We start from the raw sequence: 23,839 nt of genomic DNA on the forward strand, positions 1-23,839 counted from the left end.
ATATGAGCAGGTGATTCAGCAAAATGACTTATAACAGGTGCACGATAAGGAAGACCTTTTTTTCTCAATGAGTGAACCAATTTTCACGCTAACTTATTCTAACATGAAGGCTACTCGACAATTATAATTAATTTTTGTTTTAATTCAAAATAGAAGAAAGAAACTTAAGTATACGGGGACCGGGAGTCGAACCCAGGAAATTTGATTCAGGATACTTTAACATACTCACTACACCATCGTAGTGCTGGCTACAAAATTCCGAGTTTCTTAGCTATACACACTGCAAAAACAAATATGTGTAATAAAGCGTCACCAAAACCAGAAAACTTAAGCGAGCCGCAAGAAAACCGGAGAAATAGTGAGCTTAATAGTTAGCTAACTTGGTCTCATTCATCTTTAATTTTTATAAAAAAAAAACAGTCATGAAATTTCTATCTTGGTTCCACCCATTGTTATGTAAGTATTTCCGGACGATTGGAGAGTAGCCTGAGAGGCCATGGCCAGGCTTTTGCTTTCTTTGCGCGAGTTGTTGTGCTCTCCCCATACTCCTCACGGCTCAATTATGTACGGGTGCTGATAAGGCCATTCTGGTCCGGTCCCCAGAACTGCCTTAGGGGCCTCGGTACGAACACAACAAAAGGTAACTCGCGAGATACATTATTTGATACGTTAGTTTGTTAGCCTTAAATTTTTCTTTATTCAACACTGGTTCCTTTACCGAAAATATTCCCGGGTTGATTTCTAGCTAAAATCGTTCGAATGCAGCACCTACAGACCTTTACAGGAAGAATCTAAAAGAGACTAAAATTCTGACCGGAAGAGGCCTGTATGTTACGTCATGGAGGACTGAGTTCGAAGACTTCAAAACAAAACAGCCGAATGTTACATTAACCGCGATTTTCATTAAGCTGGATCGTATCACATACAGTGCAAAAGCTACCGCGAAAGTCACGAGGGTCGTTAATTTCGAAACTTTATGGCGTTTCGGAATCTGAACACTTGTCCGAACTTGCGTCTGCGATTTATACTTGCTTGCAGTCTCCACACTTTAATTGGTCACTGATATAGAGAAACTCGAAGGTATATGAAACTTACTGCCAACCACCTGGCGCAAATGATTGATACTTGTTCTCAGTCCCCCACTCTTGACAACATATAGAATTTCGAGGTTTTCTATGGAGAACACAATGCCAGAGGAAGATAAAGATTTTAAATTAAGATTTGGAAATTAGCTCCAATCACCACTAATCATGGAAGTCAAGTGTGGAAGTCCATGATAAACTGAAGGCGAAATTTGAGGAACACTCTTCTGTTTAAAGACCGCGCGTTGCTTCCGCGATTTCCGAAGTCAACACTGCTGTTAGAAATTGATGCCAACAAAGCGTTGGAAATGGGACATCTCCTTTTCATATATTGAGCCACGACAGGCTACCAGTTTCAGAACAATAAAAACGTTTTTTACTGTGCCAAATTAACAGGTGGACTGTGTCAAATTAGCATGCAGGTTATTCTCGGATCTTCTGCTCATTATGAATGCATGCATTTTTACTTATTTCCCAGTGTTTTTCAAACATCATCAGAGATTATTTCACTTCCGCCTTTTTTACAGAGGCGCAAATTCACTGACTTCGCGCGTAAACAGTGACGACCAGCATCATTTGCAACATCACACTAATGAAATTACTTGTAGGATTTTGTCATCAAATGCTTCAAATTTTCCCTCTCATCCTTTTTCCCCACAGTTTTTTTATTTTCTCTCGTTTTTTGCCCAGTTCTTAAAAACGTTTTGCAGTAACTAAAGTTCTCCCTAAAATACAAATTGCAATGGGAAGTTATTGGCGGGATACTCATATTCACAAACAGATGCTAGCTAACAAGGCAATTTGCATATTTGAAAGCTCATTAAGCAACAATTATTTACTCAAGTATACTCAAATCTAATTTATATCCTTTACTCACTGTATTTGCAGCGACATTTATTTATTTTCACTATATTAAAGCCTTTCGATTTGGATTAGGTCTTGGTGACGTTTCTCAACTTTTTGTGCAACTAATTCATCGGCAGATCTACCAGAATTATTATTTCCACTCACACACTCACATTGATTTCCAGGATTTTTCATTTTGTTTTTTGTTTTTTCCTTGTTTGTAGTATTTTTTAATTTCATTATCTCCAGCAGCACTCAGTATTCAATGATCAGTGCATTTTTAAACCATTTCAAAAAGCGAAATTTCCGAAAATCCAAAAGCACCAATGAGGGGGAGACAATGCAAATTAAAGTGCAGCTTGTCTAAATTATTACGCATCTTGAATATTGACTTAATCTTACCTAGCAGCGATGTGCAACGGTGTCAGCTTGTCCTCTCTCGTTCGCACGTCAATGTCTGCACCTTGATCTAACAAGGACTTAGCACTGTCGGTTTGGTCGTTTTGCGCCGCTTTGTGAAGTGGAGCGAATCCAGCCTCGTTTAGCTTGTCGATACCTTTCGTGATGTCCCTTTTTCCACGTGCTTCATTCACAAAGTTTACAATTCCATCTCGCACAGCTTCGAGCAAAGCGGAACCGCGATGGACTTTGAGTTTTTCAGCTTCACTCCATTCCAAATTTAGTAATTGCTCTCCTGTATTCTCCCTGACTTGACCGTTCTCCATCAAAAAATTAGCAAACTGCTAATAATATATCAAGGTTATGATCATCTACAGCGATGCTACGATTTTGGCCTTAGCAATTAACACAATGCACAAAATGGACTGTTGTTGTCTTGTGAAAACTTTGCCTGGGGATTAATAAGGTCACTTTTGCTTGTGATACAAGCGGTTTTCTATACCACCATCTAGCTCTTTAACTACCCACAGTCTGCGACTTCCTGTTGTGAGTGACCGCAGTTTTGAAGTTTTGCATTCATATAAAAGATGGAATAAAATGGGAATATTATATGAGCAGCTGATTCAGCAAACTGACTGATAACAGGTGCACAATGAGGAAGACCTTAGCTCTCAATGAGTGTAACCAAATGTTACACTTACTTATTTTTACATGAAGTCTCCTTGACACTAGCCACTACAGTGTCACCCAAACCACAAAATGAAAGGTAACCGGAAACAAATCGAGGTGGAACTAACCTGAGTACATGAAGAACTAACAGCAAGCAAACCTGGTCTCAGTCATTGTTATTTTATACAAAAAGTCACGAAATGTCAAACTTAGTTCCACTCATTGCATGCTATGTAAATAGACCAATTCCTCCCCAATTCCGGACGATTGGGGAGTAGCTTGAGTAGCCAGGTTTTTGCTTTCTTTGGGAGAGAAGTTTCCTCTGTTCTCCCCATACTCCTCACGGCTCAATTATGTTCAGGTACTGGTAAGGCCATTCTGGTCCGGTCCCCAGAACTGCCCGTCTCTCCCAACTTGGGGAGCCTCGGTACGACGAAAAGATGGCTGGAGAGACACACGACACTGGTTCCTTTCCCGAAAAATATTCACGGGTTGATTTGTAGCTAAAATCGTTCGAATAGAGCACCTACAGAAAAATTCTAGCCGGGCGTGGCCTGTATGTTAAGTTATGGAGGACTTCACTGACTTTGAAGACTTACTCCATTATACCTTTTATTGAAACGAAAACAGCCGAATATTACATTAACCGCATATTTCAGCGAGCTGAATCGTCTCACATGTAGTGCAAAAGCTAAAATGCAGTAGCGAAAGGAAATAGCTGCCGAATACGAAAGGCACGAGGGTTGTTACTTTCGAAACTCTACATTGTTTCGGAATCTGAACACTCTTCCGAACTTGCGCCTGCGATATAAACTCGCTCTCGGTCTCCACACGTTATAGCCGATTTAGAGAAACTTGACGAAAAGTGGGGAGCAGGGATGGTGCAGTGGTGAGAGCGCTCGCCTCCCACCAATGTGGCTCGGGTTCGATTCCGGCTCGGTGTCATATGTGGGTTGAGTTTGTTGTTGGTTCTCGCCTTGCTTCGAGGGTTTTTCTCAGGTTCTCCGGGTTTCCTTCCTCCACAAAATACAACTACATCTCCGAATAGGACAGAGGACCAACATGAGCTAAGGCTGATGTTGCTTTCTCTCCTAATATTGTACATTTATTTATTTATTTATTTATTTATTTATTTATTTATTTATTTATTTATTTATTTATTTATTTATTTATTTATTTATTTATTTATTTATTTATTTATTTATTTATTTATTTATTTATTTATTTATTGCAAAAAATTTATGATGATTGATACTTGTTCTCAGTCACCCGCACTTGATAATATGTAGAATAGTCCACGGATATAAGTAATTTATCATTGACACTCGCTATCAATCTCCCATAACTATGTGATAATACGTAAAACAGCCTTGCAGATATATGATGTGATTGATGCTCGTTTTCAGTGTCCCGCACTTCACAACTGATTTAGTCAATAGAGAAAATCCCTGGATATGTGAAAGACATGAAACTTGCTATAATATCAAGCAAGTGATGCTTGCGATTTAAACTTGTTTTCAGTCCCCTGCATTTGATAACACATAGAGTAAACTCACGGATATGAAAGCTGTCACCAAGCAACAAGTGCTTACCATTAATACTCATTCTCAGTCTCTCTCATTTGATAATATATAGGGTCACCCCACAGTCCCCAGCGTGGGAAACTTACTACCTATAATGCTTATAGGTGTCATATGCCGATGGATTGTTAAGGGCGTCATCTGCCATGACAAGAATGGCATTGCATAACTTGGTGTAATCACTCAGCTGGTTATACACGTGCGCTGAAATTCTAGTGTGAAGTTTTCCCTGTATTAACTTCACAGGCACTTCAATACTGAACTCGTAATGCAGCTTGGCTTGGACCATTTCCGCGTGAGCCTTGACAGCTTCCTCCTCTCCACCCTGAGTGACACAGTCGAGCAGCACTTCAGGAAGACGAATCAAAACCATCGGTCCAAACATGCCCGCATGAGACAGGAGGCCTGTACTCCATCTTTCTGCTAACATGGACGCGGCTTTTTTGGCCAAGGTGTTGTTGTATTGGCGAATTCGTTCGGGGTCCATGGCTTCCCAGAAATCTAAAACTGAGGGCAACAGACTTAGTATTAGTATACTGCAAGTCGGATCCAACCCTTGACTTAAACTCTGTAAAAAACAATCAAGAACGTAATTATTGTACAACACGTAAGCCAAACAAACCGACCTGATGGGAGCAATGAGAAATTGTTTTGACTAACAAACACATTTACTAGACTTGAAGATGATGTCTGCTCAGGCGGTTGTAGGAAAGTTAGACACTAACAACAGGTCTTTTCAGAACTACCCTTTAATACACGGACAACCACACTAAACTACTGATTCTACTAGGTTTAAACAAATTGCAATGGAAATAGGATGATTCACTGTCATCTCACCAGTGTTCAAAGCCAAGTATGGACTGTAGTCTCTCAGACCTAAAAAAAGTTAACCCTCTTTAGTAAAACTGCTACAAGCTGACCTACTGGTTAGCACATGCGAAACCAGAACAACTTGCGTGGGTTTCAGCACTGGACAGGGTCACTACGTAATATTCTTGACCAGGACACTTTACACCCAAAGCCAATTTTCCATCCAAGACAACATAATAAATAAAAATACTGATAGGATTATCTGTGATGGACTAACATTCTATCCAACAAGAGTACTGATACTCCTGCTCGCTTCATCTTGACAGAAATCAGTCTGTATGAGGTGAGAGGCAACCAATTTCTGCTGACACATGTACACAGCACACTAGTTTTGCCAACTGAAAAGCACACACTGTTTGTTTGAGAGGATTCAAGGTTATTAAGTATCAGGAAATTAAAACACAAAACACTTTTTATATTTTAACTGCTGCCCCCTGATGTCAAATCAGTAACATGTTTAAACATTATACTTGTGTTCTGCATTCAGCCAATAATTTATGACCAAAAAAATACAATGTGTCACAGTTCACACACCTGTCCATATAAACTGTGAGTTAAATCCAGCACCAAAACCAGCTGAAACAACAAGGGGCTTCATCATTGGCTGGTGCTGTTTAGAGACATGCAGAAAAGCACAGCCCTGTTGAGACATCACAGAATAGGTTATAACCATTATGCACTGAATTACTACTGCTACAAGTTAAGTATTGCATAAAACAACTTCTTATAGGGAGCAACAAAGAAAACAACAAGCAGCAAAAAAGGCAAAACCAACCAACCAATCAGTCAAAAGCAAGCTATCACCTCCCCAACTCATTTCACATTTCTCAAGAGACACATCTGATTTTTGCAAGTCCAGTCTAGTTTAATTATTTATCATATGATGCCGGTTCAGAGCAGTATAAAAGAGAGGAATATTAACTAGCAACATCTTATACAAACATGGAATCCTTTGTGTCAACTATTATATTTGAAAAATTAAAATAATATATATATTTATTTGTACAACTTGTTGGGAAAAAAATACAAACCTTTGAAATTTGTTAACAGCCAAAATACCTAACACTAACAGCCATGGTCTCAAACTTGGTAACCCTTCTAATTTCATGACCAGTGCTCTTTGCTTTTTTTGTTGCAAACCCTTAGTCCTACATGAACAACTACAAACTTTTATGATAAGAAATCGGAAGCAAAATGCAACATTACACAATACCTTGGGGCATGCAAGCCATTTATGTGCATTAGCCACATAATAATCAGCCTCAAGACCTCCCAAGTTTAGAGGCAAGCTCCCCAGAGCATGCGCTCCATCAATCAAAACTGGCACACCTTTGCTGTGGCACAGTTTCACAATCTCTTCCACTGGCATGATAACAGGGTAATTACTGGGAATGTGGCCAAAACAAGCTAGTCTGGTACCTTTCTCCAAGGTATTCTCTATCTTTTCAAGAATTTCCTCCTTATTTGCAGGAAATGTTACTGTGGTTTCCTTTAGAATTACACCTAAAAAATAAATTAGTCTTCTTAATCTCTTAGTGTACATGTATAGAGTAGTAATGATGAAATTATCAGAATTGTAGACACACAATGCATACAGAGGGCTATCAATGAAGCTGTAGCCCAAATTGGAATCTGAGTGATATCTCACCTGGTGAACAATGCAAACAAATCTATTTTAGATCTAGAATTACAAAATGTCACTTTTAAAGCTAGAAAATTATTTGTACCTCCTTTCCTAGGGGGGTGGGGGTACATGGTAAGTCCTTAAGCAGGAAGGTGCCACTGGGTTGGTCAAGCTCTGAACCTGTCTAAGACTCAAACTCTGATTTTCTTTTAAAGATTCCACTACCCCTGCAGTAAATCATAGGGATTGCTTTACCCTCTTTACAAATCCCTGGTCTGCTGACTCAACTTGAGATATGACCTTAGGGGGAAGCTGGTGATCTGTACCTTAGACCCTGGTCAATGACTTACAATTGTAAAAAAGCATTGGCTTATATCTGGTGTGGAATGCACCCCGGATAGTCAGTCAGACCCTCGGTCAGCCAGTCAGCTGGTCGGTTTGTTAGTTATTTCTCTCCACACCAAGAAGTGCATAAGGATGCACCCTGGATTGTTGGTCGGTCAGTCAACCAGTCAGTCATCTGACTGGTTGGCTGACTGGCCGGTTGGTTAGTCAGTTTGTTAGTTAGTTTTCTCCCCCACGCCATGAGGCCCACAAGGATGCACCCTGGATAGGAGGTTTCAATTTGCTTACCATATTCACTACTGACATGTCTAAATAATTTTTTGACAGTATAATAACAAGTATTCAAGAAATACACAATATCTCCCGAATGCCAGTCAGTTGACTTAATCACGGTGTTGATGGCAGCGGTAGCATTTGGTAGAAGAACGATATCGCTGGTTTCTGCACCAACAAACTTTGCCAATCTCCGGTTGACATGAGCGAGAAGTGGCAACATTTCTCTGTCCACAAATCGTACCGGCTGTCGCTCCACGTAACACTGCCATTTGTAAGCTGTTTCAAGTGCATCTTTGAGAACGCAGCCGAAAGCACCATGATTTAAGAACGTCCAGTTATCGAGATCAAGTAAGAAATGTTTTCGCATTTCCACTCCAAATGAGGCCGACGATCCGTCAAATGTAGGCAGTTCAAAGGGAAATTTCGGTGGAACATATTTCTCATCGGACAATTTCACGAGATTTTCAACCGTTTTAAAGGCCATAATTCCCTGGTATTTGGGCTTTTCGAGCGCTGTTTGCTTGAGAGTTTCGCGCACATTTTCTGTCAAGTTGTCCGCCATGTTGGCAACTGCGAGGCACATGCACCTTCCCTTGAGGTCAATGCCGAAGTATGTATGCGTATGCGCAGTCTTGCACAAAGATTACCGCTTTGTGCAGGCTCAAAGTTAGTCGCTGTGTCTTTGTGAAGGGTCTTGTGGAGGTCTTGTGAATATTTTTGATGTCGAAAAATAGGTAGAATCATTCAATTACACAGTCAAGAATGAAGAAGACCGAGACCTTTAGCTTTGGACCTTGGAAAATAACTACCACTAAAGGAGCCATTCTCAAAGCTAATGATGTAGAGAGGTAAGAACTTAATCTTGATAAGCTTGCTAGTACATAATTCTCGGTAATCTCGAATCATTTCAAGGCAGATCGAGATCAGTGCTCACTGTTAAAAATTTAACTTGCTGGTATTTAAAGAAGTGTAAAATTCTCACTCCATACTAAAATAACTAAATACCCCGGCCCACCACTAAACATTTATTGCTTGGCAATATCAATCAAATATGGGAATTAATGACTGACTGCTAATAAATTCGTATAATTTCTTAACTAATTGATATTAATCGATGAATTGACTGATTAAATTAAGTGACAGAGTGATTGATTGATTGATTGATTGTTTTAGTAATACACTGATTTACTGATTCATTGATTCACTGATTCATTAATTCATTGATGTTTTAACTGACTGTGTGTCAGTCTGTCTGTCTGTCTGTCTGACTGACTGTGTGTCAGTCTGTCTGTCTGACTGACTGATCGACTGATTAACTGACTGAATGACTGACTGAGTGACTGACTGACTGACTGTTTGTTTGTTTAATAAACTGTCAGTTTTATAAGAATTATTAATTGTAGAAATGACATCAACTCAGCAAAAAAAATCTGAGTTCCAGATGAGAGTTTTTCTGAGTTGATGTCATTTCTACAGTACATTTAATATTTCTGATAATACTCACTTTAGAGAGTTGTTGGTTATATAGTTGCCTAAATGTGACTGCACAATGCAGTTTTGAGTTCATGTCTCAACTCATTATTTGGCTGTGTGACCGTGCGATGCAGCTCCAGTCAAGGACCCACATTTCACCCTTGCTCATCATAGAGTCTCCAGTAGCTCAGTGGTTAGAGCATCCAGCTAGATCACAGAGGGTCGTGGGTTCAAATCCCATCTGGAACTCAAATTTTTTTCAGAATTGTCAGTTTGATTGATATTTGAGACATCAATATTGATAGATAATCCGTTGAAACCCTAACCACAGATCTCTTGATTTGGGAAGTTTATCCTTAAGGCCAGTTCACATAATTTACATGTGTGCCACTGACATACCAGCTACAAAAACGTACTAGGGCTTCCATACTTTTTGTGGAGGCATGGTGGCCTCATGGTTAGTGTGCATGCCTCTGGATTCAGCAACCTGGATTTAAGCTCTGGCTGGGGACATTGTGTTGTGTTCTTGTGCGAGACTCTACTCTCGCACTCTCTAGGTGGATAAATGGGTAGCGGGAAATTTAATGCTGGGAGTATATAAACCCTGCAATAGACTAGCATCCCCTCCAGGATGGAGTAGAAATACTCCTAGTCACTTCATGCTGCTGAAACCAGAGATAAACACACCAGCCTGATAGGTCACTTGGCTCGTATACAGATGTTACCTTTTTTGTCTTAGATATCAGAAATTGAATTTTGCTGTTGCTTCTCAATCTTAGCAAGCATTCTTAAAGTAAAAAATCTTAAATCATTTGGTGGATTGGATTACTGTTGTTTGGGTAGATATTCACGATTTTGTTTCTCTCATCTGAGAAGGTATATGATGTTCTCGAAGCAAGTTTTCATCAAAATAGGTACCCTTTAACTTTCATCAAAAACGTTTTGCTGTACATTTCATTCTCAACCTTCTTGTAATTGTCTGGAAATGTGACTTAAAAGCACTTGACTTATCTGTTGGGTGTTTAATGTACTACTTCCAATTTGATAATATTTGTTTTGTTAAATTAAATACTTAAACTATTCCCTTTTCTCACAGAATTTCCTCTGAACTTGAGCTACCTTCCCTTCCTGAGATGTTGTTTGGTGAGAATGTGCTACAGATTAATCACGCTGCAGGGTTTGGGATTCAATTTAATGCACTGGATGCACTGAAACTTGTGGACAACAAGCGTGACCTCATGAAAGTAGCTGTGGCTGAAGAATGGCAAAGCAAGCGGTAAAATACTGTGACATAATCTCTGATACTGTCTTGTCCTCCACTGAAAAAAAATATACTCAGCCCAGTTCAGACATTGTGCTTCTGACATGCTGAACTTAACTTAACCCAACTGCAATTATTGTAGTTACTGTAGGTTCAACTGTAACACAGCTGTCTGCAGAAACACGACTCTGATGCCAGAGTCTTGCCAAATTCAGGATTTACTGAAGCCACATTTAAAAAATTTTCCTTGACAGTACAGTAACTCCCCACAAGAAATGCAATCCTGCCAAAATATATTAACACAATTCATGAATTTTGTTTGACATAGCAGAAGCATGACATTTAATCACTGCCATGCCAGAGTCATGTAGGACGGCTCTGAGCTTGTTGAACTTAGTTGCTTGCCAAACTTAATTCAAGAGTTTGATTCAGACTCTGAGCTCCTGCCGACTTAATACCTGAATTTAGTTCAGCACGGCAGAAGCAGGACACCTGAACTGGGCCTTAGTTATTATGTTTAATACTTAAATTGAATGTCCTTAATAAAATCAAGTGTAATGACAAAGCCATTTGTGCCATTATTTATTGGGTTTAAAAACCATTTTGCAGGCAAGACTCAGAGTATATTAAAGAAGTGATTAAACCTTTTGACTGGACATTCACAACAGATTACAAGGGAACACTGACAGGGAAAGAGGAAATTATCATGAGGGTATGCATTTAACCATTCAAATCATGGCTACTGTCATCATACATGAAGGAGTTTTTGCTTTCAAAGATGACCTAAAGTAAGCTTCAACATGCATCAAAAATAAATCATGAATCCATTTTTACCCAGGGATTGGGTAAGTGACAAAATTTGCCATGTTGGTTGTTCAAGCAGAAAATTCCTTGTGTAGCTGAAGCTAAGGCTTTTTTGCTTAATTTAAAAGTTAATGAATCATTAACTTTTAAATTATGTTAGTGGTCGTCTGAATGAATATTAATTTGATAGTTTCCACACTCCCTACTACTTATCATGCTGGAGTCTGGATCAGTCATTGGCTGAGATCACAGTGTTGTGGTTTTTGGCAAGACACTACTCTCACAGTGCCTCTTCCCCACCCCCCTACCACTAAAACAGAAGTATAAATTATGAGTACCAGCCAGCTGTTAGACAGCCGGTGAAAATGTTGCAGGCTGGCCTGGGATACTCTGCAGTGGGCAAAAGAAGTCTTGAAAAATTGCTGTAAAATTCTGGTTCCGACACATCTTAGATACATTCCCCTGCATTGAAAGAGAATAAGGGGTTAAATGTTGTAAAGTATCTCTGTGGTGCTAAATGTGTAAGAGCTACCTTGCTCCAAGTGCACACTTTTAATAATAATTTAATAATAATTTATTTCTAGCGCATTACATTACACACTTTTAACTATAATGTTCTTCCTACATTCAGGTCAAATCAACCAAAGAGAGAATAGATCTAGAACAGCTGAAAGTTAAAGAGAAGATCTTTTTCTATGAAGATGTTATTTTGTATGAGGATGAACTTGCAGATAATGGAATTGCAAAATTGAATGTCAAAATGGTAATTACTAGTAAGAGTTTTTATGTACAATGTGCAATGATTTGAGTTGAATCTGCACATTTTTCTTGATTTGTCATCTTATTCTTGTTTTGTAAGAGAGTCTCAAGGTTCAGTTCTGCTAAGATCCCCTGGGTTATCTGGGTCTTTTTGGAAAAATCTCTAGTGGATTTCCAGCTAGTATACATGTTGATTAGCTGCTCTGCACATCGCTGGTGCTTACATGTACCATGTATCCCTGAAAATGCAGAAATTTTGGTTGGAAGTCAAATAGAGTTGACCATTACAGTAAAACTATGGATGGTTTGCTGACTTTGAAAAAACCCTACCATTACTCAATGGTCATTGCAACCAGTTTATTCCTAACAATGCTAAGCACCCTAAAATCTGACTGGTAACATTTAATTTCATTTTGATTTCAGCGTGTCATGCAGGGGGGCTTCTTTTTGCTTCTGAGATTTTTCTTAAGAGTTGACGGAGTCCTTGTCAGGATCAATGACACAAGAATTTATCACAAGGTACATATGAAGCATTAAGTTATTATTCACAACTTTCAATCTACAGATTGAAACTTTTTTTCCCAGTAATATACTTCCTATATTAATTATTACTAATAGATCACAAAATTGTGCGTGTTGACATTCAGAGGAGCAATAAGATCTCGTTGAAATGAATACAAAATAATAATGATAATGACTTTGAGGCTTTCAAACTGTATGTTTCATTGTTTTTCTTTGTCTTTGAACAAGGCTGGAACTTCCTATATGTTACGGGAGTATTCCTCAAAAGAAAGAAAAGTAGAAGACCTCTTGGAATTAAAGGTTTGTATGGATTTAGGTTTTTGCGATGGACTACAATCCCACGTCAGGGAGGAATACTTCTACTGCCTTCATTCTACGGAAACTGAGATAAGCTGCTGCATTGGGGTCAGACAAGTCAGTCTGGCCAAAATGCAACTTTAGCTTGTGTTTGTAGGTAATTTCAGGCTACCATGAATTCAATGGAAAACTCATGAGTTACCACTACTGTATTACGTTAAATTTCCTTAAAGAAACCTACAACTGTTGTTATTTGCAACAGAACAATTTAAGTGATACCAAGGCACAAATATTTTACCCCTCAAAGTTGTGACAAAGATCCTTGTTGATACCTTATGGGGAGTCCCCTACCCTTCCCCGCTCCTCCTCAGATACACTCACAACCCATCCCTTTTCATATTTTCTGAGTACTGTGATGACCGACCCTACTTCACTTCACTTTTATCCATAATCCCCGGGGGCTAATGGGCCGGAACGACAAAATCTAATAAGTTTTTTCACGATTTTATTCTCAGGTTCCCATCACCGACCCCGCGCAGTTAGCAGAGCACTTATTTCTACAGCACGAAACATTTGAGAAACTTTCATTTCCTGATGGCATTGATGAAATGTTTGGCGTTGACCCTTCCGTCAGCTGAGAGTCAATTCTTATACCCCCCCCCCCCCCACCCTCCCCCTTCCTTCCTCAAACACAACACGTGGCAAACCAACAACGTTCTGGCCTTGGTTCGACTGCGCCGCCATGAACGTCCTGATTTTTACATGCTGCCTGAAAATCAAATTGTGACGGGAAAAAGCCAAAAAGAACCAAAATCTGACGTAGGTAGTAATTTCGCAGGGAATTACGAGCTTGGCTTTTTGAATGGTGCGCTACGGCTTACCCTTGTACATTGGCTGTAATAATTTTCAGCGATAAGAATGTAAGATGGCTCAGACAGCTAACAACTCGAAAATCTGTGCCAAGGGGGACCGCCTACGTTTAGTCGCGGACCTGAAAAGAAAGTAAAGAAGAAACTTCGAAAGAAACAAACAGCATCTGCACAAGTCCAATGTAATTGCGTCCATCATCACAACCCTCTGAAGAGTTCATTTGCCAGGAGGTAGTCTCTGTATCTATAAAGGGACTTCGGTGATACCTTGACAGAACAAATTTTCTGAAGGACAAAGTTATAAAATTAGTGTTGCATGGCTTGACATCATAGCGACTGTACCTTTTACGACATACTGATTGTAATGAGCAGAGGACTCCTGTTTCTTGCTGTAGAAAGAAAGTATTGCAATGAACTGCTTTTAAAATTGGTCAACTGGAATGTTGAAGAAAGTAAGAAAATTTTAGAGTTTTTGGTCTCCAAAACATTTGACGGCGAATGAAAGAATTAATTAAAGACTTTATTAAAGTGTCAAATGGGATTTAACTTGTAAAAAAATAATTGGGGACACTATTTACCCATTGAAATATATCTACTAAGCGATAGTGGGAGATATTCGTTCTCCAGCTGTGGCAAGAATCGAATTCCGGGCAGGGGCGAAAACTCCACAAGCACTGACCTATCTCTGAAAAATATGGGGAGGATCTGGGGGGGTGGGGGGGTTCAGAGGTTCGATCGAACCTCCCAAATCGAACCCCTAAATTAAAACAGCTAACGTCTTAGAGCTTGTAAGGTTATCCTGATAAATGCATCCAATTCTAAATGGAATGAATACTACAACGTTTTCTGAATAAATACAAATTACTTGGCCTCAGAATACCAGAAAACCCATTTCCGAGGACCTCGATTTTAAAAAAATTCCGGAACAGGCTGCCCCCGGACCCCCTACAGGGAGCTACATTCAGCGGTTCGTATTTCGAACCCCATCTCTTAAATCCTGTATCCGCCCCACATGAAGGTATATTAACTGCAAAAACTTTTACAATTGTTCGGATCACAAATTAGCGATAAAAATCATCGAATCGGCTTTTTTTTTTCTTATGTTCCGAAGGCATCCTCAAGTACGCAGAAGCAAAAAAGGCGGGAAAGGGTAAAATGGGCTGGGAAAGATAGCCTGTTCCTGCTTGTTGCCCGCACGCTTTTGCGATCGCCCCAGTGACTGAGAACCTAAAACAGGCTATGGGAAGGACGCTTGTACGTCGTAAAGGCCTCGTCCCTTACTCGCTAATTTGGGGAAAAATGATCGAACAGCAAGTTTTACTCAAGTTTTAATCAGTTGAACCCTGAGCCAACTGTCACCTTTCTGCGACTGCCGCTTTTTTGACGGTACATGTATTCACTCTTATTTTAATTAAACTCTGCAAAGTACCGCCTCTCCATCTGAATGGCAACGGCCACCAGACAACTCTTGACAGCTTTCTTTGACGAAAAGTAAATTAATCGATTTTGTCTCCACTCCACAACAAATAACAACACAGCAACGCTGAACCAAATAAGTTTAGTTTGGGAGGGCCTGGCGAGAACCAACCCGAACACTATACAACACAATTTACAATTTACATGACAAATCCTTGAAAAGCAACCAAGGATAAAGCTCTCTCCACACGTACAAGTCATTTGCTGGAGCCAGTAGGGCTGGTGGGCCACAACACTTTAATTAATACACAAAATATATGGCCTACTTCTCCGAATAAGCAATTAGTCTTGGTACCAGTTAGGCTGGGGGACATCAGCTCCATCATTACATTTGACTATAAGATAAACAGGCCATCTTGGCCTACTTCCCCAAATAAGCTCTCATTACAAGCCTTGTGCCGGTTAGGCTGCCAGTTAGGCTGGGGAACATCAACTCTGACATAACGTTCAACTATAATATAAACAGGTCATCTTGGCCTACATCCCCTTATAAGCTCTCAAGCTTTGTGCCAGTCAGGCTGCCAGTTAGGCTGGGGATCATCAACTCCGACGTACAATATAAATAAAATACAATATAACCCTAAAGAGCAAAAATACAAGAAGAACAAAAGTCTTAAGAAACTAGTAGAGCTGAGTAACCGCTAACAAAGCAAATGCGGTTTGAACGGAGACCAGAAAAAACCTGCCAGAAGAAACCCGTGTGCGGAAAAAATGTGCAGGAAATCTGGATAGGAACCAAGGCTCAAGCTCCAAGCGATTAGAAGCCTATCCTACGAAGGCTTTACAAAAATGAAATTAGAACAGCCCATCCTACCAGACTGGCTGCATGGTACCTGGAAAAGAAAGAACTAAACAAAGAAAAAATTAAACGAAACGAAAGAACGCGGTTGGTTCTGAAGCCTAGATGACAACCACGTGTTATACCCGGTCCTATATACCCCTACATCCCCACCCATGATACCTCGGCCTGGAACCCAGGCCCTTGTTGTATCTCGTGCCGTCAAAATAGTTATTTCAGCCTTATTCGCTAACTCACTCGTCCGAAACAACATATTTTGTCTTCACTCCACAACAAATAACAACACAGCATCGCTAAACCAAATAAGTTTATTTTGGGAGGGCCTGGCGAGAACCACCCCTAGAGTAACAAAGAATTAGGCAAAGACGTGATAAATAGACACTAAACACAGCTTCAGACACGAAAACACTGTTGTTACGTGCAGAGGCATTGTTAGCTTTAGAGAAAGGTGTGGGAAGATGAAAAAACGGGATCCTGTAACCCTGGATAATGACATTCAGGATGAACTGAGAAACGTCTAACGAACGCCAAAAATCAATGCATTTCGAAGTCTTCCACGAAGTGAGGGCTGAGCGGGAGTATCAATATCAGCAAAACATTGTTGATCTTTAAACGAGCTTAAAACTAGCGGGAAAACATTGCAAGAAGTCGGGTCAGAACTGGAATCAGGCTGACTATCGCTCAAAGCTTCCAAAATATAATCATTACGATCAAAACAAGACAGGACTGCATCTGATAAATCCTGCTCATCTAGTCACTCTGAAGTTGGAGGGCCGGACTGCGTTGTCATCGCAGGACAGCAGGCACGCCAATGCCCGGCCTTTCCACGAGCGAAGCATGTGCCAATGTTAGGCAGACGAGGCAGGAAACCAGAATTGGCAGTGGCTGGCTGGAAGGACCGAGTTTGGGATTGGGAACTTGAAGACAAAACCAACCCGCGGAGCGGAGATCTTTTGGTCGCAGCCGTTGCTGAAGACTACTTCTTCTTTCGAGAAGGCATAACTGCACGGGCACGTCTCAGCACTGTAGATGCGTTTTTCGTCCTCCGAATCATCTGCTAGATCGTGATGTTTGTATTCTTCGACCGTACTACAACCGTATTCGGACTTGTCAGCAAGAAGAATGTGTTTTGCCGTTCCACGAGCAATTCCTCACCTTCTTCGAGGTCAGACTTCACTTTCTCAAGGTTGGACTTCTCGGCGGCGGACTTGGCGCTGTCGAAGGTCTCCGCAAGTTTAAGATTGAACTTGTACTGGTCTTCATTGGCTTTTCTTTTAAACTTGTGCAGTTCTTGAAATTTCAATTTCTTGATCTCTTTCATTTTCTGTTCAGTCGAAGTTTCGTTAGCACGGTTAATCTGACCTGCAGTGTCCTTGAGCAGCTCCTTAAAGGAGGCCATTAACTGATCGTTGTTGGCTTTAATCAGGTCGGACACTTCGTCCTTGGTAACCGACATTACGCACGGCAAAGGGAAAAATTAAAGGAAACGAAAGAACGCGGTTGGTCCTGAAGCCTAGATGACAACCATGTGTTATACCCGGTCTTATATACCCCTACATCCCTACCCATGATACCCCGGCCTGGAACCCAGGCCCTTGTTGTATCTCGTGCCGACAAAATAGTTATTTCAGCCTTATTCGCTAGCTCACTTGTCCGAAATAACATGTCTACAGTATTATAAAAGCGAACAGTGCATAAAAAGATGTACTCATAGACTACACCTTAATCGTCTTGCTTTGTTAATATTTCTGGCCTGGACTTTTTCCTTTTCTTTTGTTTATGTTTCATTGTTATACCCATTAACGTATTTTTTAAAGATAAAACTTTGATTTCGGCTACCGCGGCCGTTTACCGCTTCTATAGCCGTACCCTTAGTTAAGTAATAATAAGATGGACCTCCCTCTCCCTTGAATAGGCGTCATAGTAAACCCTTACGGCCTCCACATAACGGTCACATCTGGCCTCGGGGGTGACTCTCATATAAAAAGAATAGGGGTGTTCATCGGAAACTTTGCCGGAAAATAACCTCTGTAAAGAGGCACCATGATCCTGTTTTGAGGAACATTAAAAATGTTGTCATTACAGGTAAGATTGATTCTGAGCCATTTTTGTATGGCACACGGTGGTTTTATTTTCTGAAACAGGCCTTCTCTGGTCCTGTAAATATAAGAATTTCCTTTTTCCCTTGAACACCCTACCTTGACTAAAGTGAACAAGATGAGAGAAAAGTTTTTAAGGGTCCCGCTCCAGTAACGTTTATTCCCATATCCCTCTTCTCGATCCTGAATGGTTCCCGCTCTTTGTTTCTCTTGAGAAATATCACGCAGGGTTGAGATTTTGTCCCCGCTCATTTGTCGCGGTTCCTAACTTGTCTTCTAAAGCCTTCTGTGGAATTTCTGATCGCTTTACACCCGGTTTCCCCCACCCCCCTCCTAGCTTGTGCCCCCTTCCCTCTCCACCATCAACATATATGAGCAGTTTTTCTCAATCTCTTTACCGTTTGTCGTCTCCATGTAAAAGGTCACTCATTAAATGAAAAAGGCGAAGGCAACCCAGTCAGTGACGAACTGCTGTCTCTGACGAAGAACTTGGGAAAGATGACTGGCCTGGCGAAAAACCTCGAGGACCGGAATACAAGAAAAACTTCAATCTTCTCTTTTAAAAGGTCAAACCATACGACATTCAACGGAACGTCGAGCTATAGACATATGAACAAGTCAAAATGCCGCGCGTGTCAAAATACGCAATAAGACCGGACTAGACACAGTTTACTGAAAAGAAAAACCGAGGGTGCGATCAAAAAACAAAAACAAAACAAAACAAAAAATGTATAAAATTTACAACAATTATAGAATCAAATCAAGCATCTGTTTAGAGTTACGCTTACTGATATGGATTTCTTGCAGTAGTTAACTACGAAATTCTCAAAACCGACCCAGGGCAGGAAAATGTTGACATCTCTTGATAGCGCGTCTAGGACATTTCAAGGTAACTGAAACACAGATAAGTGGAGGCGGGTCCCGGCGGCGGGTGTAGTCTCTCAGTCCAGGCGTTCAGTTAGTTGGGGCGCAGTGCGAAAAACGGCGAGCGAAAAAACAGGGGAGAAGCGCGCGGGTGTAGCGTGGTACTAGCCATGCGATTGAATGTTTAAATGTGTAGGCTGGCCTTGTCCAGCCACATTTATTCTTTTACTTTTCAAGACACCAATCTTGACACTTTGTCTCCTTGCGCCCCGAAACACGTGATGTGGCAACGCGTGTTTCGGGGCGCAAGTGAGTTCAAAGTAAGGAACTTGATATAGTGAACGGGTCATTTTGCAATTTATGTGCCTTGGCTGTTGGGCTGGCGTTTACATATCGTCGCTACATAGTGCTGACGAGCCCCAAGAAGGGCGAAACAGCTGTCCACTGTTGCGATCCTACTTTATCGGTTCTTCAGCGCCATGTTGGTGTCTCGAAACGTTTTTCATGTAGTATCAGCCTTGCAGTCTATTGTTTATTCCAAAGATGTACGAGTCAAACGGCATAAAAAAATCGGAAAAAAACACCTCCGCCGCATCTTTATCTCAGTTACTCCAGGACCGAGTTGCTAGCTATTTTGAATGCCCGTACCATGCATGGTCCCAGGTTTTCTTTCTTCGTGGAAAATCAATTGCGGCGAGTCGAAGTACATGTAAGTAGATGTAGACAGACTGCTTACAGTTCATTTATTAAGGAGGAGATACCCTTCTTAACGGCTCCCTCCCTCTAACTATTCCCAGAAGCGGAGAACTTCCTCGTTGGCTGAGTGGCCTAACCCTGCGCATCGTAATCCCCTTAAACCTCTCAAACTCGATTGAGAAAAAAACTCCTGTAGAGAATGAAAAAGGCTCATCCCGTAAAAAGAAATAACTTGCAGAATAAGATACAATTGATTTATATTAAAATTGTGAGGACTAAGGCTGGAAGATTAGAAAAGGTTTCAGTATTTTCCCAAAAACAAGCGAAATCTGGTAGGTAAAAATTCAGAGATAGCGCAAATAAACTAAACTAAAATAATGGCATTGGCAAGTCACAGCGGTAGAAATTATGGTGTCCCACTCGCCAAAAATACATGACTCGACGGTTTTTCGAAATAAAAGGTCTTCCTCTAGTACATTATACTAAACAATTCAAGCAAGTCTTTCTGGAATAGGATTTGCTGGTTTTATGACTTGATCTCGTAAGGCGGAGTTGGCGTATACTCCAGTCTCGTCATGCCACGTGTTTTGTCCGTGTCGCCTGTAATCATCTACATCCGTAAACTGGGAATGGCATCTCCGCCATAGCGCGGACTGATCTGGTTCTGGGGGAGGGGTCTGTGGGGAGAACAAAACACCAAACATCAACGAAAGACAAAAATCCCGAGATTGCTGTTATTCGCGAGTGGCGTTTCAGTATGCTTGGGATAAATTTTTCCGGTTTTGGGATGGATGTTCGAGGGAAAAAATACACGAATCGGTATACAAGTTGATGACCCGGAGAAAGTGGTACTCAGTGTCTCCAAGTCCCATTAAAACACGATTAACGCGCTTTCTGGCCCATTCGAGCATTGACTTAACTGAGGACACCACTGAGTTACATGTAATAGTAGGGAATTCTTAGTTGAAAGGGACTGGAGACAAATATCTCCCGCTGTTTCTTATTCGCTCACATTCCCCCGCGCAACTGTAAGCCTTTGCCATGCGCGCGCTGTTACTTGGCAGGAATTCATTCATTTGTTTACCTTCTGTTGTTCATATGGATATGGGGAATCATAGTCCACTCTGTAAGTTGTGTCAAGATACCTGCAAGGTAATTATACTTAAAATTTATAACCAATTACTTAAGTTCATAAATAGAAAAGCTCTCTTAAATATTGCTGCCTACAGATCCCAGACACATATTAACTATTAATATTTAGTGAATGAAGCCATTCAATGCTAAGGGGTCTAAAACCTATGTGAGTGGTTCCTCTCAGCCGAGAGATCCTGAGGGATAATTTGGAGGGGGAATTCCAGATCAGTTATCACGTCATATAAAATTACTTATCCTTCATATTTGGATTTAAATTTATAAGTTGATAAATTAGTTACCGACTTATATCTGATTGGTTAAATAATCTTGTTTTAAGGTGATCATTTTATTTGATTGTCTTAGTTTATTCGAGAAACAAAAACCTTTCAATGATAACAACCAAATAAAAGCAGAAAGCTACATGTATGTATTCACATAAGGCAGACATCTCCCTTAGCACCCGGGCATGGCTGTCTCACTGATCCTGACTGAATTTCGCTTTAACTAAACACCTAAAGCAGACAGCTAGAACTGCATGAGTCCTGGGTATAACTGCCTAAATGATAAGTTAATTTGCTGGATATGGAGAGACAGCAACATAATTTATGCAAAACTTAAAGTACAACTGCACCTCTTTCCATGGTCTGGTTGATGCCTGGGGAGGACACTACCAAAGCCTCTCTCTGGAGCTCCGGTATCTCTGTTAAGACAAGTTCATGCACACAATTGGTAAATTATACCTTTTGTACTCCTATGTACTTTTACACATATTTTTTTAAATATAATTTACATATAATTTGATTCAGCATGCAGCTTTTGCTATTATATTTAGGAGTGTAGACATACCTGCATGTAGATTTGTTGAGATAATTTAATTTTGAGACCTTCATTTTGAATATTATGCAAATTGCCCAAGACTCTCAAGAGCTTGTCTGACTATCAAAATTTCTTTTATTCATTGAGTTCCCAAAGATTCTGAGACCTGCATTATTTCAATGATTTTTAGTCTCGTCAGGAAGTAAGTTCTGAACAGATTTGACATAATTATATTGTTCCAGTTGGAAAACTTGGTGGCAATTAACAATATTCCTGCAGTGAAGAAGAGTACATACTTCTTTCACCGCGGTTACATGTAGGTAGTGGACTGCACCCTTACTCAAATTATATTACATCCATGAAATTTACATCCATGAAATAAGCAGTAAACAGTCACTATAGTGAAACTAGATCAATATGCAGTAGAAACAGGAGCTCACAAAAAGTGTGTGAAATGCCACTAAGATGTCCATAATATATTGTTGAATATGGTTCAATTTTTACACCTTACCTTTGAAAGTTAACGCTATTAAAAGTGGTCATGTCTACCATCTGTCGTCTAGTATCCCTTGTTTCAAAATCACTTTTAAGTTTCACTGCCTGTTCCATTTGATCATGACTGGTTGTATCTGGTAAAGACTGAGGAGAAAAAAAAAAAATTAAAAACTTAGAACATTTCTATCATAAAAATTATATTGACCACCATTGTTTTTCTCATCACAAGCTTCACACATGCATGTCCATGTACTTTGATCCTTAAAATGTTTAAAGTAGTAAAATTATAATATTAATTTATTTATAAAATTTTTAATCATGGGTTAGGGAAGTGTTGCTTGTTTTGTGCAAGGTGCCCACATGACCTGCATGGGGTTTGAATCCTACTGTGGTTTACCTCAAAGTCTGCAAACCACTGAAGCAGATGTATGTGTACATGTATGACTGTCTATGTTTCATATATTCCCTCCCACCTTTCCCAAAAAGGAATCCTCTCCATTACCCTCGTGGTGTACTGCAGAATCTAGTTGCTGGTATACTGATATACATTTCCCCATCATGTATTTGCTGGATTGTGGATGCCACATATGAGCTGTCTCCACTAGTGAGCCTAAACTGATGCCTGTTCAAGCAGCAGTGTGACTTACATTTAGCTTCTCATTAACATGCAAACCAGGAGTGAATAATTATTGAAACTCGATTACCAAGTCACTTACTGCAGACACTTCACTTTTCTTTTGCCTGCCCACTTTTTTGATGTTCCCCATTGACCTGACAAGCTTGGAACAGGCTCTACTATTAGGCCACTGAGTGTCGAGAAGGTGGCAAAGGATAGACATATATCAATTCTGAGCAGCAATTTATTTCATTAAAAACTAGTTATGTTCTTTGAACTTACCCCGTCTGTAACATTTCCAATGCGATGGTATGTAGAATTATGGAGATTTCTCTTTTGAGGTTGATAATCTTTGATGTCATAGTCTTTGGGTTCAGCTTCCCTAGCTTGATGCCTACAGGACATAAGAAATGTTAAATTTCTTTCACCCGGTTGTTAAGTTCTCCTTGGTTAACTAAATACTTTAATAGAGTTGATGAATTAAGTATAGAAAATCATGCCTGGAGGGAGTAATGCACACGGCTGTACTTGCTTTGCAAGTGGCTAGAGTACTTATTTTGAGTTTGTGTTGAATTCATTTGACCACAATAAACTTTGCTAGCTCCTATCGATGTGTAAATAATCACCAATATGTAATGCATACGTACTCTAGGTAGTAGAGTGTAACTGTTACATGTATATGTGTAGTTGAATTTAAATGTTGAGCAAGAACCGTCCCATGCATTTATGTCTGACTCCACTGGAATACATACCGCCTCAAAAAACAATACGATTTCATGAAGATGAACTTTTTTGACTGAACTGAATCAAGAAAATGAGGTATAACGTTTTATTTGCCTTTTACGAAGACAGGATCAAGAGTACTGTTTATGGCTAAAACACAATAAGGACAAGTGGCCACGGCAAGCCACCGAAACAGATCGAACGAAATGTTTCTATACTGACCAGTTCGACACAAGAGTCGGTCTGCCATAATCCATGTGATCGGATCGTAAGAAAAGAGATCCTTTTCTTTCCACATAATCGGGAATAAAAGCAAGTGGATTCGGATGCGACGCCGACATGGTCGTATGGTGTAAATGCTTCCTCTGTTTACACGATTTTGAAACAATGTAGAGTCTTTTTCAGAGTTTACACAATATCCATGGCAACGCAGCACGTTAGCCTC

At 40.2% G+C, this 23,839-nt stretch overlaps 4 protein-coding genes and 1 pseudogene across 4 annotated transcripts; 1 reads left to right on the forward strand and 4 right to left on the reverse strand.

Moving 5' to 3' along the window:
* Positions 1-13: 13 nt before the first annotated feature.
* LOC149117372 (uncharacterized) lies at positions 14-3,514 on the reverse strand. Its single transcript, XM_089283023.1, has one exon. It carries the CDS (start codon positions 2,651-2,653, stop codon positions 2,327-2,329), a length of 327 nt encoding a protein of 108 aa, XP_089139149.1. The 5' UTR covers positions 2,654-3,514; the 3' UTR covers positions 14-2,326.
* A 779-nt stretch (positions 3,515-4,293) lies between these two features.
* LOC110061589 (uncharacterized) lies at positions 4,294-8,291 on the reverse strand. The gene is made up of 5 exons (XM_020768422.2): positions 7,704-8,291; positions 6,660-6,949; positions 5,981-6,086; positions 5,414-5,452; positions 4,294-5,083 (listed from the first exon to the last, which is right to left on the reverse strand). Exons 1-5 carry the CDS (start codon positions 8,272-8,274, stop codon positions 4,665-4,667), a joined length of 1,425 nt encoding a protein of 474 aa, XP_020624081.1. The 5' UTR covers positions 8,275-8,291; the 3' UTR covers positions 4,294-4,664.
* Positions 8,292-8,352: 61 nt separating this feature from the next.
* On the forward strand, positions 8,353-14,212 carry LOC110061590 (TIP41-like protein). Its single transcript, XM_020768423.2, has 7 exons — positions 8,353-8,539; positions 10,261-10,440; positions 11,035-11,137; positions 11,861-11,992; positions 12,412-12,507; positions 12,739-12,810; positions 13,323-14,212. The coding sequence occupies exons 1-7, from the start codon at positions 8,454-8,456 to the stop codon at positions 13,443-13,445; spliced, it is 792 nt and encodes a 263-aa protein (XP_020624082.1). The 5' UTR covers positions 8,353-8,453; the 3' UTR covers positions 13,446-14,212.
* A 1,444-nt stretch (positions 14,213-15,656) lies between these two features.
* LOC149117373 (uncharacterized) lies at positions 15,657-18,139 on the reverse strand (annotated as a pseudogene).
* A 1,504-nt stretch (positions 18,140-19,643) lies between these two features.
* Positions 19,644-23,749, reverse strand: LOC110061599 (cilia- and flagella-associated protein 95-like). The gene is made up of 6 exons (XM_020768432.2): positions 23,617-23,749; positions 22,954-23,065; positions 22,072-22,199; positions 21,376-21,444; positions 20,695-20,755; positions 19,644-20,287 (listed from the first exon to the last, which is right to left on the reverse strand). Exons 1-6 carry the CDS (start codon positions 23,733-23,735, stop codon positions 20,102-20,104), a joined length of 675 nt encoding a protein of 224 aa, XP_020624091.2. The 5' UTR covers positions 23,736-23,749; the 3' UTR covers positions 19,644-20,101.
* Between the last annotated feature and the right edge of the window lie 90 nt (positions 23,750-23,839).

Source organism: Orbicella faveolata, unplaced genomic scaffold (genome assembly GCF_042242905.1).
Source record: "Orbicella faveolata isolate gen_17 unplaced genomic scaffold, um_ofav_v1 contig_12, whole genome shotgun sequence".
In the NCBI taxonomy this organism is placed as follows: Eukaryota; Metazoa; Cnidaria; class Anthozoa; order Scleractinia; family Merulinidae; genus Orbicella; species Orbicella faveolata.